Source organism: Galendromus occidentalis, unplaced genomic scaffold, assembly GCF_000255335.2.
Source record: "Galendromus occidentalis unplaced genomic scaffold, Mocc_1.1 scf7180000077477, whole genome shotgun sequence".
NCBI classification, from domain to species: Eukaryota; Metazoa; Arthropoda; class Arachnida; order Mesostigmata; family Phytoseiidae; genus Galendromus; species Galendromus occidentalis.
Genome location: NW_003805465.1, coordinates 441,219 through 455,192, shown reverse-complemented (window position 1 = coordinate 455,192; position 13,974 = coordinate 441,219). Strand labels below are relative to the sequence as shown.

Sequence of the window (13,974 nt, the reverse complement as noted above, 5' to 3'; positions counted from 1 at the left end):
TGACTGAAAGGACGGTCGGAGAAGCTTTTCCCTTTCTTCCCGAGAATAGGACATGGAAGGGGCATCAAATGGGAACAGCGAGAGGAAACGGCTCGGTCGGGGCAACTTGATATATCTTCCAGGGGGTGCTCTCTCAGTTTCCTAGGGAGCACCCGTTCATCCGAGCCAGGGCTCCCGAAACTAATCTTGGATTGGCCACCGAACAGGCACATACGTCTGATGAATCTGACTTACTCGATATCGCAATGCTCTGATACACAAGAATCAGTTCGACACCTGAGTATACTGACGTCCGGCTCAATCCTCTAGAAATACCGATGCTCCTCCGCACTCTACTATCTAAGCCAGGGGAATGAAGACTAACTGTGGTTTATTGTGGTTGGCGGCGACTCACAGTCAACACATAGGTGAGCAAAATCATCGTGCTGTTCCCCATCATCATTCGAACCATGTGGATATTCTCCAGCTCATTCTGAGCCGAACCCATCTCCTATGTCATAAGTACTGAGGATGGGACGAGGTTGAATCCTGCACCGTTTATTAGTCGGAGAGGAGGATACCCCAGGGAACGTTCCCAGAGCCCGAGAGCTGACTCGATTCCGCTGAAGACACGTTGCGAAATACGGCGTGGTCGGTCGATACCGCGGTGAGTTGCTAAATTTGTTTACTACTCCGATTCTTCTGCTTTTGCCGTACGGTGACGGGGATTTTGATTGCAGATTGTATTACTGCTGGGAAGAAAACCGAATTGCGATTTCCCTGCGCCAGTGAACCCCTTTTCGGACTCCTAGATGTCGTTCGAGGCGATGAAAGACGGTGATATAATCACCGATGAAGTTCTTCGGTATTCAACGGATGAGGTGCTGAGTCGGTCGAGACTACTTGACACCGAAATTAAAATCATGAAGAGTGAGACGATGAGGATTTCCCATGAGCTCCAGGCTCAGAAGGAGAAAATCAAGGAAAACACTGAGAAGATCAAGGTAGGAAGCGCCTTCCTGTGCCAAGAATGCATTCGTAAAAAACGGACCCGCAATGACAGGAAGCTCGGCAAGCGTTCGCTCCCCCGAGCCCGCTCCTTTGTTGCAAGCCCTGTCGTATACACCGACGGGCTATATACAGTGGTGGCCAAACTCTTGAGGACGGCACCCTCTTCGGTACTTCCCGGGGCCGTTCTTAAGATTATGACCACCTTTGTATCTAAAAAAATATGGCGGCTCCTAGCTCACGTTTCTCGAAATGTCCAGCCGGCTGCCCCGACTCGTTTGGAAAGTACTAGATATCCTCTGTAGGGATGCAGCCGCGAGTGACCGGCTCATCGAGAGCGGTTCGGATCGCTGCTTCTATCGCATATCAGACCTATGAATCTTAGCTCTCAATTTGTTTTTCAGGTGAACAAGACTCTGCCGTATCTCGTCTCCAACGTTATCGAGCTCCTAGACGTGGACCCGAACGAGCTCGGCGAAGAGGACGGTGCTAACGTCGATTTGGATTCTCAGCGAAAAGGAAAATGTGCTGTCATCAAGACATCGACGAGACAAACCTATTTCCTACCTGTGATCGGACTCGTCGATGCGGAGAAACTCAAACCCGGAGATCTCGTCGGTGTCAACAAGGAATCTTATTTGATCCTTGAGACGCTGCCGGCAGAGTACGACTCCAGAGTCAAGGCCATGGAGGTCGACGAAAGACCAACGGAACAATATTCGGATATCGGAGGTCTAGACAAACAGATTCAAGAACTTATCGAAGCCTGTGTTCTCCCCATGACGCATAAAGACAAATTCCTGTCGCTCGGAATTTCACCTCCGAAGGGTGTGCTCCTGTACGGACCGCCCGGAACCGGCAAAACTCTCTTGGCTCGTGCCTGCGCGGCCCAAACGAAATCGACATTCTTGAAGTTGGCCGGTCCCCAGCTCGTACAAATGTTTATCGGTGACGGCGCGAAACTCGTCCGGGACGCGTTCGCTCTTGCGAAAGAAAAAGCACCAGCTATAATTTTCATCGATGAGTTGGATGCTATCGGTACCAAGCGTTTCGATTCGGAGAAAGCCGGAGATCGTGAAGTCCAGCGGACCATGCTGGAACTCCTCAATCAACTCGACGGATTCAGTTCTTGCGATGACATTAAAGTCATAGCTGCGACCAACAGGTTTGTGAAAGATTCAATTTGCCTCGTTCCCTGGAATTCGCGTGATTATTCCGGCAGCTGCCCTGACCGCCACCATCCCTTCACAGAGTCGATATACTGGATCCTGCACTGTTGCGTTCGGGTCGTCTGGACCGCAAAATTGAATTTCCACACCCAAACGAAGAAGCTCGTGCAAGAATCCTCCAGATTCATTCGCGGAAAATGAACGTCGAGAAAGGTGTCAATTATCTTGTAAGTCGCTGGGTGACTCGATCCCTCTTCATAAACAATATCCATCAGAGTCCGAAAGCTCCGATCTCGGTCTGCTCAATACTCTGCTCTGTTCTAGGAACTGGCTCGATGCACCGACGACTTCAACGGGGCACAGTGCAAAGCGATTTGCGTCGAGGCTGGTATGATTGCGTTGAGGCGGAATGCCATGAAGGTTACTCACGAAGACTATATGGATGCCATTCTTGAGGTGCAAGCCAAGAAGAAGGCCAACCTTAATTATTATGCTTAGGGGGTATAGGTGGGAGAAATTGGTACCGGTTCGTATACGTCTACGAGGGCGCCTCCCGGGGACATTCAATAAAACGAGAGTGATCTTATGGTACGATCGTATTGTCTTCAATCCAGCGCAAGATCTACGCGATCTTGTCGCTCTTTAGTTGATTCGGAGTGCCTGCAATTCGTGAAAGACCCGGAGACCTCTGACTTATTCATTCGAGCGAAGAGTCACGGACTTCTGGTCGATTCCGTTGAGGATGCGGAGTAGTCACACGCTGATTCGCAGTCATTGAGCCTCCTGATGCACGATGATTAGGGCTCGACTTTTGGCGCGGCATCTTAGGCCGAAAATCGCGGCGAGGGCGCGGCTTCTCCTTCGAAAAATCGCGGTGCCGCGATTTTCTGGCCTACGTGCGGTAGATATGGACATTCAGAGCGCGATTCTCTGCTCGGAAAAGTTATTCAAGAAAATCTTCGCATCAGAGAGACATGAGCTGTCTTTGATAGAGCGCCGATCATCGCTCAGAACATCTGCGTACTGACTAAAAGATCGCTCTGCTGCGACACTATTGATGGGAACGCTCAAGCACATGAGAGCGATTTGAGAGAGCTTCGGGAATCGTACCGATGCTCTGCTCCAGAAAGTTGAAGGTGGCGAAGAAGGGACTAACTCATTCGAAGCCGCCAGATATGCTCGAAGTTCAGCTGTCGCCTGGTCGTCATCCTCGAACCAGGGTACACTCTCTACACACGAGTTCCCCCTCTCGCGGGCAGGATCATTACGTTTCCACGGGGAGAGTACTAGAGGGTCTGAATAAATTCGCGGCGGAGATAATCATGGTATCCTCGAGAAAATGGAGAAAATCGCGGTTCCCTCGGAAAAATTGAAAAAATCGCGGTTAACTCGAAAAAAATTGAGATAATCGCGGTATTTGTCGCGACCGCGATTACCGCGCCGAAAGTCGAGCCCTAACGATGATCGATCATTGAGCTCGACGGTGAGCCCCTCTACTTTGAGATCCCCGTGGAGCCATCTGACGGAGGGAGTATGCGGCGAGGAAGTTTTCAGTCCGTCTCAATGGCAGATACGAAAGTCCGGGTCCGAAACGCCTCACAAACTTAGAGACACCCCCTTGATTGAGAAAGCGTGTATTATATTATACCTCGCAGGTGATTCGGGAACCGTCGCGTGCATCGTGCATCACAAGCGGCGGCGATGATTCGTTCGCTTGGCGGAAAATTGATTTGAACCTCGAGAGCCTACCATTAGGCTGCACGGGAACCCGAAACTTACCGTTAGAGTCGGAAAGAAAGCAACGCTATGGCACGAATGATTCGTGTGAAAGAGCCTTAAATCTGTAAAATATATGTGGCGAGGAATACAGGCGGTCCGGAATGACGTTCTATATTTGGCGTGATTCCTCGCATCATTAGAGCTCTGACGAGGAGAGCGATGCGACGTATTGTCGCAATGAGTCTTGCTACTGTATTATGTAAAGTATGCCCTAACTGCATTCCGATGATGATTCTTTTCGACCTGACGTAGCAGAGGAGGTAAAGTATATCTCAGCTCGTACAGGCTCCTTTTCTCTTGCCGCATGGAGAAGCGAATCATTCGTAATTGATTTCCGGTAGTCTTCAGCCTATCGGAAGTCTCACTAGCCTGTGGGCGAAGCCCTGGAGCATATCAGGCGGAACATCACGTATTTTTTTTTTAACTGTATCCGGGCTTCGCGTGAAAACAAGGCGTAAAAATGGCTCAAACTCACGCCCCAGACTATAGTCTATCCTATCTAAAACTATTATTATCCGATATCCGAAAAGTCTACCTACTTCCGAAAGATCATTCAAGAGAATAAGTTCAATCCAAAAGTTTTTAATGAATCAGATGTATGATCTCCCGCTCGCTGCTGTTCAACGGGCCCTCGAAGATATCTTTCTAAAAACCTCCCATGCTTACGCTTGGAGTTCCGCTACCGACATCGCAGAAGAAACTTTACATCCTTAATAAGCACCTGTAATGGTCGTCAGAGGAAATGGCGACGGCCGCGGTGACGCACATGCCAGAGCGACATTGAATGACACGCGACTTGACTCCTACTGGGTTTGTTGGTCAGCAGTATGTGTATCAAGCCCAATAATTGAAGCAACCGAATTACATAAGCGCTGGCCAAGCTGCGCCGCGTAATGACCTTCCGGAGTCTCAAGATGACAGATTTTGCCACGTTTGGGTTTGCCCAGAAGGTCTTGTTAAGTCTGGTATGCTGCGCGCCCTGCTCCCGGTCTTCAGCGCTTCCACTTCACGATACAACAACCTTGGTATCATTCCCTTCGGGAGACTTCACAACCGTCACCATTCTGGATTAATGCGGTTTCTTCCTTTCTCGTTGAGGCCGCGCGAAAACCCAGAGCGACGCAATGCTTTCAATGAAGCGTGTCGTTCCGGATTGGCACCTGAATGTGAAATACGCTGCGCCCTTTCGGGATATACCAAAAACTCCCACTAAGCGAAAAAAAAAGTGGTTGATTGTTCTCCCACCATGGGCGAGCATGCTCACAAAACAGAAATCGATCGTCCAATCCTCAAGATTCATGAAATCATTCGTAGCATTTTTTGAATGGTAAGTTCAATACGTGGGAGCGAGGGAAAAGATTTGGAAGCTACTTGTTCGGTTTCGATTTCTGGAGCAAGTGGTCTGGGAATAAAACGCCAACGCGAGCCAAGGTATTCCCACGGGAGAAAAAGCGAGAATGGAGCAAAACTGTCAAGAACTTCACTGTCAAGTCACCAGCGTGTTCGAGGGGCAAGACTTCAATAGTCCGTGGAGCAGAATGAACTAGCCGGAACTTCATCCTATCCACGCTTCCATTCATCAGCCGCCCTCTGAAAGCCTATCGAGCTGAGCGGCGATTTCCGATTTTAGCAGTCTCCTAATGAATAGCTTTCGACATTTTCGTTCATCAACTTGCTTGAGGTTGATTGAAAGAGACCCATGCTGGCATCGCAATAGCTCGGGAACCCGCTGATCTAAACTTGGTCCCTTCGGAAAGTTTCTGCGTTCCCACACTACTCCCCTAGGACATTTTCACCTTTTCTCATCCATCGCAGATAGAAAAGCCCCAGTTATTTTCGATCACGAGTTGCCCTCTGTTAGTGAGCGGCGAACCTTCACCCTGATAAATGATAGTCACTCAGGCTCTCCCAGAAAGCTATCGAACGGCCCACGCGGACTATTTGCAGCCTACGCGCTCAAATTTCGGGTGTCAGTGCCAAAGTGTTCTATTCAGGCAACTGTCCCGAAAAATCTTCCGAGCGATCCATTCGAATGAGGCTCGCTGATCTTTGATTCCGCGATAAGCGTAGAGACGACGGGACTGTCCGAATCCTGTCTTCAGTCACCACACCGCAGAATCGACTCATCCGCCCGAAAGAACAGACCGCTCGCAAGCCGAAACTTATTGGCTAAGAGATTCGCGTTGCTCGAACAGCAACCGCTCATCAGTGCTTCCGGAGAGCGGCTCGACCGAGGGTCTTTGGAGGGGTGCGTCTTCTGCTGTTCCGAGATATTTCATAGTTTCACGATTGAAACAATATGATCAATTGATATTCGTTCGATATTCAGATATCAATCTTAGGCTTTTCAGAAAAAACGTCCCAATCGAAACTCACTGAGCGTTCCGATCTGTACTTCCCGGTCCCAAGACGGCGCTTTGTCATTAGAAGTTCGTAGCATTTTGTCTTTCGGCGGAGTGAAGGCTCGGTGCTTCAGATGTCGCCGTTCTATGCCGGATGATGTCTTGAATCAATGGAGCGCCCCTCCTCGAGAATTTCCTGAAATTCTCTAGCTAGGCATCTTGAGATATCGCGCTTCCAGTCAATTGATGGAGAGAAATTGCTCCGAACTTCGCTGCGGAGCAGATCATGTAAGTTTTGCACCCGTTTCGAAGACGAACCACAATGAGCGAATCGCGGCCTGACGGAACGATACTTATCGTAAGCAGCTGACTTGAACCGAACATCTCGGAGTTTCCTGTAATCTTCAGTGACGTTCTACATTCTGATATCGAAGCTAATTCCGGAGAATTACTCAATTTCTTTCGAATCGCGAAGCCTTGTGGAAGGCTCGCGTGTTTGAGCCCGAGTTTTTGTTTGTCCCCGGGTTCGGGTTCTGGGTCGTTGCGTCGGCTTTTCTTCTTTCCCCCCTTTGGAACTCGATGATTTTCTCTCGATCAACGGAACATGAGCGGAAGCTAAGCTCTGTCGCCGGCGAAGTCCAAGGAACAGACATTCGGCAGCGCAGCCAGAGGTATGCATGTGACGAGTTCAGATGCAGCTGTCGTCATCGAACGCGAAGGAATCCGGAAAACGAAGAATTCATGAATGCGAATGAATTCTTTCGGCTGGAGCACTGGGACGAGCTTCGGATGCAAGTCCGCCAACCGCCGAGTGATGGATCATGAGCTTTATTCCGGGCGCCATTTATTTTTCTGGAGTGTCCTCATTCTCTTGAGCGTTCGCCCCCTTGTCTCGAGTGTCTATCTGTAATCGAGCATTGTTGAAGTATTTCACAGTTGAGCTTTTGTCGAGCGTGCCTTTGAAATTCGCGGCTCTCACGACACGCTCAACGCTGAGAAGGTCCGTGCTGACCGCGAAGACCGATGGACCCATACTCGTACTTGAATACTGAATCGTTTCACAGTCGAAAGAAATTACCACCACACGGTCATTCTGTTATCGCAGCGCTTCCACTGACCACATCTCTGCGTCGTGGATTCCCAAATCATGAAGGAGACTCGGCTAAGTCTCGGTCCCTCGTGATTCTCGCAGCACTCCATGGACGTTGGCTGGCGGCGGATGAAGCATCGAGCGATTACCAGTCGACCATCGATCCCGCTTGTAAGCCGGGCCAAGCCTCAGCGGAAACAAGCAGCTTAGAACGTGGGAATGGATGTGGTTCATTTTTCAAGGCACCAAGGTGTCAATTGAAGCCGTTCCGCGGTGGACTCGCTCGACATCAGACGCGTCAGAAACCTAATTCTCTGACAGTCAGCCTGTCCGCAGACGGGAGAGTTTCGCAAATCGAATTCCCGCCGCCGCGTTCGCTCGAAGCAGTCTATAAAGACACCGTCTGAGGGTCGCTGACAATATTGACTTCGCGCGAAGAAAGATTACTCTCCTTCGCTGCGACGACACATGCTTCAAAGCGACCACACGCTTGACCGTCGCGCCTCATTACGTCTCACATACCTTTGGCAAATACGTCGTGGTCGATAACACTGATCAGATTTCTGATCAATAAATGTTCTCGGGTGCCATGACGGGGTCCAATCACGGGCCCATCGATACGGCAACCCCCGAAAGGGAGCGACTCGCCATCGCGACGTGCGTTCCGTTCACACACTCGCTTCGAATCTGCGCTCGAATTGACGCCGGAACGCTTCCGGATATACTTGAATCTCATCAGAACATCCTATCCGATTGCCGTCGATAAATCGCTCGGAAGCGTGGAGCATTCTTACGGCTACTTTCAGTTCGCGGAGAAGATTCCGTTCATTGGATTTGGGTATTCGACTGGCAAGTCGTTAGCTATTCAAGATGTGAAGTAATTTCCCTCTTGGGCAAGAAACAGCCGGGAACAGCGGCGGTATCGCTCGATGTCTGAGTATCGGAAATCCCAAATGGACCGAATAGCAAGTAAGTTACACATCTTGACGCTCCTCGGCATCGTTGCGTTCGCAGTGGCGGGGATGGGAAGCTCCAACAGAAGACAGCCATCCGAATTCAGTGGGTCCGGAGGCCGTACCCTTCGTACTACGCGAGAGCAGCATTCCAAAGAAACGGAATCCGCTTGAACTGGCCGATGCACAGGAATCCGGATTACGAGCTCAGGTGTAGCATAGCGACGCATTGATTCGAAGTTTCGGAAGGATAGAAGAGAAATTATACGGTGTAGATGACGACTCGCGGCGCGAAGCGTTAAAGGACGCGGAAAATTCCTCGAAATTCAAGTGAATTTTAGGGTCTCCACGCAGCGCTCGATCTGGATCCGCCGACTTCGCCCAAACCTTGGCTAGTCGGTAGCAGAAGTATTCGCCCCTCTTACCGGTCCGACTCCCTTGCCGCCCCGGAGCAAAACGAAGTGTTTGCCGTCGCTATGAATTACAGGACTCAGCGAGCGTAGTCTCACAACTTGTTCAGTGGCGCCATGAAGCGTTTGGTGAGTTGATTCCACGGGAGGAAAAGTGAGATGAGATGAGCACCTGTGATACAGCGACGTGCTCGGTATCGACCGATGTCTTCCCGAGATGCGACCCGAGCGGCTCGTGGGGGTTTTTCCAATGACCGGAGTCGCGATCGAGGACGAAGGATACGGCAGTGCATTGAGTGTGCGATCGCGAATTTCCAATTTCGAGTGTCGGTTTCCGCTCGACCGGGTGGTCCCGCGCAGTGAGGTGTTTTGAGTGTTGCGCGCGAAGAGGGATCGCCTTCAGCGATCAAAAGCACCTGAACGGGAGCAGAGTGGGTGCAAGTGCAGCGCTGCCGGTTTCCTGGTGAAACGAGCGGAAATAATTCGATCAAAATCACCGGCAGGCTGGATATGTTCACTGACTGAGTGCTGCACTGAAAATCTGGGGAATCGTACAAGGCTGCTCGACGTTACCTAACGCTTAATTGGTCTTGTTACAATCAGCTTGGACGCACAACGGCTTGTGGGGGCTCAGACCGGGGAAATCTTCCGCTCAACATCGTATGGAATTACGAGCGTTCGGACAGAAAAATCGAATGGATTCGGTCGAGCACCGTTGCATTCGAATTTCTGTGGCCGCCCACTTTCCTCGAACGTTTTTACTCGGGTCCAATATGCTGAATTCAGCGTTTCATCACAACGAGTGAATAATTTTCATCCTTCTCAACGTGAACTTCCTCGAAAACGTTCGGACTTGGATGATTTACTGTTTCAAACAGAAAATGTCAAACGCCGAATCAATCACCTGGATTCCGGGAGCGATTTGTTCGAGCCATTGATTCGTCAGTTTTTCTTGGGGCAGTTTCACCATCAAGAGCAGGAACCCTCATTGACGGGCGTCGATAAAGTCGCGACGAAAGCCGAGCGAACTTCGACGAAAATTTATTCTCCATCAAGTACGCCTCAAATTGATCTACCCAATATTTTTGGCTTTCGGCGCAGCTGTACGCGTGGACATTTTGAAGGCTGCGACCGGAGTCTGCGAGATAATGTCGAGAAAACGGAGAAACTCATTGCCGATGCCAAGATAAAAACGTTGATTTTCTATCGATGCAGGTGGTGTTCTTCTGTTCGGTGGCTCTATGCCACTCCCAGTTCGCGCAGGGCCAGTACAACCCCTTCCAGTATAACGCTGGATATGGGACAAACTCACGATTCCCATCTTTTCCTGCCCGTGACTCTTTCGGTGCCAACAGGGGTTTCGATTTGTTTTCTTCGAATACGCTGAACAACAACAACTTCTTCAGACAACCCCAACAGCCACAAAATGGATTCCAGACAGCGAGCCAGAACGCGTACAGCTCGTTCTCGGGGTAAGGAACGTCAAACTTGATTACAACACAAGTAGTTCTGGAGAATTCTGTTTCGAAACAATGGGCCGCAAAAAGCTCGCGCCTGAATGACGCCCTCCCCCACCCTGGATATTGTCTGCTAATCATTCCCGAGCGGAAGCGTGGGAATTTTTCTCTGTGGGAGTAATTAGACAATAATTGTCAGAGAGATGTCCGCGCGAACTCCAAGTGAGCTGATGGAACCTGACGACATCCCAGAAACGTGAAGATCCACTTGTACATATTTCCCGCGAACTTCGGGGTTGTCGACCGTCAGGAACAATTATGCGGAACCAAATTATCAGAAATCTCCCGCAGACTCCCCTGGACAACCCTCCCTCTTCTATATTACAAAGCCCACGGCTCCCTCGTATCACCGATAGCTCACCCTTCCCCTTGCGTTTATTCCCACCACGGGGAAATCCGGTGGAAAAACTCAGGGCCGTCGACGAACGAGACTAAAATCCAATTGTCAAGAAAAACTCCTAATATCTCCAAGTCACCGTCGGACCGCGACTGCCGGATAAGGCGTGCGAATGAAAACCCGGACCGTTCCATTTGAGTGAATCCTTGCTTTGATTGGTTATCTAATCTGAAATCCGTTACCGTCCCCGCAGTTTCCCCTTCACAAGTGGAACCTATAACGCTCAGAATCCTGCTCAATCCTCAAACCCCTTGTTCTCAACGCCCGCAAACCTCAACTACCTTCAACCTCAGTTCAATGCGGCGCAACAGACCTATCAGGTTGGTATCTCACGGGCTGTCGGAATCGGAACCGATCTTCATGGTTTTCACTTCTCATCTCAGGGCTCTGTGGGAGCTCACCGGACGGAGATTGACTCTCCTGAAACTTCAGAATATCCCGTCGACCTGAAATTAATCTCTCTACTCTTTCTCTGTTTAGCCAAACCAGTTCAGCATTCCCCAGCCACCGCAGCCAGCTTATCAGGTGAATTCCATAATTATTTCGTACCTTGAATGAGTCTCTCCCGAATTTTCTCCACCAGTCGAGCGGAACCAAACAGCTCATAAGTGAAAGAGAGTAATTTTTCATTGCGATAGGGCAGAATGAGTTTTTTCCTTTGGAATCGGAATCTTTGGCTCAGGTACAACCCATTCTCCTTTTTGCCCTCATCGATCCCTATTTCATATTGATCGTTTGAGGCTCGGAGGATAATCATAGGAACCCCGGCTCCTCCGTTCGCTAGACGTGACGGTCTTTCGAGGATCGAGATCACGCAGCCACGACTGCGAGATCCGGAATTCCCGGCAGGAAATGAATATTAGTCGATCCTCACTGGGGATTAGTTAGCTTATTCTTTTCTCACCTCTAATCCGTACTCGATCATTATAGCAAACATTCCAACCGCCTGCTCCTCAAACAACGTACCAAGCGCCTCCTCCCCCACCCCCGCCACAACAACCAGCATACCAGCCACCGGTCCAGCAGCAGGCGTACCAAGCTCCAGCCCCAGCGCCTTACCAGGCCCCATATCAGCCACAGCCGGCCTTCCAGCAGCCGACAGCTCCGCGATCCGCGCCCTACGTGAATACGGCTCAGCTCTCATACAACGCTGCCGCGCCCGCTCAGAACCCGGGTAGTTCGAATCTACCCTCCGGATCCTCGCCCACGGATAAGCCCGCTGTGTACCATCCCCCTGCTCCGGTGCATTACGTGAGCATCGGTCAGAAACTCGAGGGGGACTACAAGTTCGGCTACGAGACCGGTAAAGGATCGAATGGAGACGAGTCCTTCAGGTCGGAGACTAGAGACGCCGACGGAACTGTCCGGGGGTCGTACGGTTATGTGGATTCTAACGGCAAACAGATCACGGTTCATTACGAAGCCGGTCGTGAAGGATTCAAAATCTTGTCTGAAGACGAAGCCAAGAACGGGAAGCGCCCCGCCCCTCCACAGCAACAAGGTACGCCGTGACGGCTAATCTCATCATCATTCGTCGAATACCTCATACATCTACAGACCTCCCATTTTTCGAAACAACTGTCCTCGTAGCGCTCAATGCCTCATTCACACCCTCAGGTCCGGCCCAACAACTCCCGCAACCCCGTTCTCAACCCGCTCCCCAACCCTCGTCCGAGAGCTCAGCTCCTGCCCCAGCTGCCTCGAATGAATCAGCCCAGTCGTCTCCTCAGAGAAGAAGGTATAGTTCCGAGACCCCGGCTTCACCGTCAGCGAATCTGGCCGTCTCGCAGGTTTCACCAACGGAATCAACGACTTACGGCCCGCCGGTTATCGACGTCAATCAGCTTAGCTACAATATCGGGACTGGTTGAACGATGAAAGATTATCATTCCTCATCTCTCCCCCCTGAGGATCGGTATTCCTGCATCCCTCCCTTTCCGACCTCCTTCCATCCGTCTAACAGTCGTTTCGACTAATCTTTGAATTCACCCTTACAGGAGACGGAGGCCGAACCAAGCATGAGCGGTGAGGGTCTCCCTCCGTAACTCATCGATTGAATGATGGTTATTCAATCAAACACTAATTTAATCATAGCCAAACACATCACCTTGTAAATATTTCGAATAAAAATAATCCGTTTTTCACTTAGACGAGAACTCTGCGGATGTGTTCGACTTTCATCCCTCCTTTCGATATATCCAAAATATTCCTCACACCACTCACTCAGAACTCGAAAGCCTCGCGCTTTCCGAACTCCTGACCGCAGCTCCCTGATATCTGATAATCTGGAATCCACTCCGGCGAGATCGATCCTAGAATCTATGACGCAGTAAATCTCAGTGATCGACCGGAGAAGTCTCACAGATCGTACAGGTAATACACGTCTCGTGGGTTCCGACTCAGTATCCGGGTTGGATATGCTCGCAGATCCGCTTCTGGATCCACGTAAAATATTCGTCAGTTCTCGAGGAGGTTGCTTCCCCAGTGTCAAGCTTCCCAGACGCCGAGTCGGTAAATTGGAACCGCAAGACCCCTCGGAAGAGGGACCCGGAGACAGCGAAGCGTACTTTGGATCATCATTGTCAGTTTCACGACTGCTTGGCCGAAAGAGGGCGATGCGTGCCCATGCCTGTCAGATGCATTCTGTCTGCTTGACTTTCTGGAATCCAGCTGCGGAAGCTCTTGAACTCTGAAATTGCTCATCGGGAGCCCTCGATGAAGGGAAAACGAGGGAGCAGAAAAAATAGCAGCCCTCGGTAGGGTCAGCACTATAGCCTCCTTCTCGAACTCGTGATGATTAGAAATCACGGGTGATTAATCGAAGACAAAATGTCTCCAGAGCATTGTGAGGGCGACTGCCCTCAAAGCTGCACGCTCGTCCCGATCGATGACGATTTCGAGACTCTGGAATTTTCAAACGCCTTAGCTGCCGCGCAGGGGTCAGAATCACGGGGAAAGCCCGCCCCGAGCTTAAGAACCGCGCTCAGCGTTGCGCACTGTCATAGAGCTACTGTGTCCAGCTTTCCGATTGATAGCTAACCTCTGCCGGCTGCTGTTCTCTGGAGACTAGACTCCGCATCGTTTCGCTGTTCCTTAGGAAGTCCTGGACTACAGCCTGCCAGTCCGGCTGATCATCTAGACAAAGAGAGCTTCTAAATGGTGTTTTTTCGCAGATGCGAGCGTAATCCGACAAAGCCGCGGCCATTGTCCGGCGCCAAGCAACTTGAGCAGCTGGGACCAGCGCTGCGTCCGTTTCCGACTCTGTGTCAAGGGTTACCCACGAAGCACCGTTTGAAGTCTTGATCAAGAAGGTGGCCTTGGAAAGAAGGA

The 13,974-nt window shown here is 50.6% G+C and overlaps 2 protein-coding genes across 2 annotated transcripts; both read left to right on the top strand.

Annotated features, from left to right (window-relative positions):
- Positions 1-666: 666 nt before the first annotated feature.
- On the top strand, positions 667-2,742 carry Rpt5 (26S proteasome regulatory subunit Rpt5). The gene is made up of 4 exons (XM_003745036.2): positions 667-983; positions 1,392-2,152; positions 2,239-2,383; positions 2,481-2,742. Exons 1-4 carry the CDS (start codon positions 792-794, stop codon positions 2,652-2,654), a joined length of 1,272 nt encoding a protein of 423 aa, XP_003745084.1. The 5' UTR covers positions 667-791; the 3' UTR covers positions 2,655-2,742.
- A 6,105-nt stretch (positions 2,743-8,847) lies between these two features.
- On the top strand, positions 8,848-12,515 carry LOC100900032 (altered inheritance of mitochondria protein 3). The gene is made up of 5 exons (XM_018640214.1): positions 8,848-8,859; positions 9,946-10,202; positions 10,838-10,964; positions 11,575-12,145; positions 12,262-12,515. Exons 1-5 carry the CDS (start codon positions 8,848-8,850, stop codon positions 12,513-12,515), a joined length of 1,221 nt encoding a protein of 406 aa, XP_018495730.1.
- Positions 12,516-13,974: the final 1,459 nt, after the last annotated feature.

Coding starts and splice junctions, on each gene's coding strand:
- Rpt5 (XM_003745036.2), top strand. CDS start 792: ATGTCGTTCGAGGCGATGAAAGACGGTGATATAATCACCGATGAAGTT. Junction 2,153..2,238: donor GTCATAGCTGCGACCAACAG/GTTTGTGAAAGA, acceptor ATCCCTTCACAG/AGTCGATATACTGGATCCTG. Junction 2,384..2,480: donor AGAAAGGTGTCAATTATCTT/GTAAGTCGCTGG, acceptor GCTCTGTTCTAG/GAACTGGCTCGATGCACCGA.
- LOC100900032 (XM_018640214.1), top strand. Junction 10,203..10,837: donor GCGTACAGCTCGTTCTCGGG/GTAAGGAACGTC, acceptor CCGTCCCCGCAG/TTTCCCCTTCACAAGTGGAA. Junction 10,965..11,574: donor CGGCGCAACAGACCTATCAG/GTTGGTATCTCA, acceptor CGATCATTATAG/CAAACATTCCAACCGCCTGC.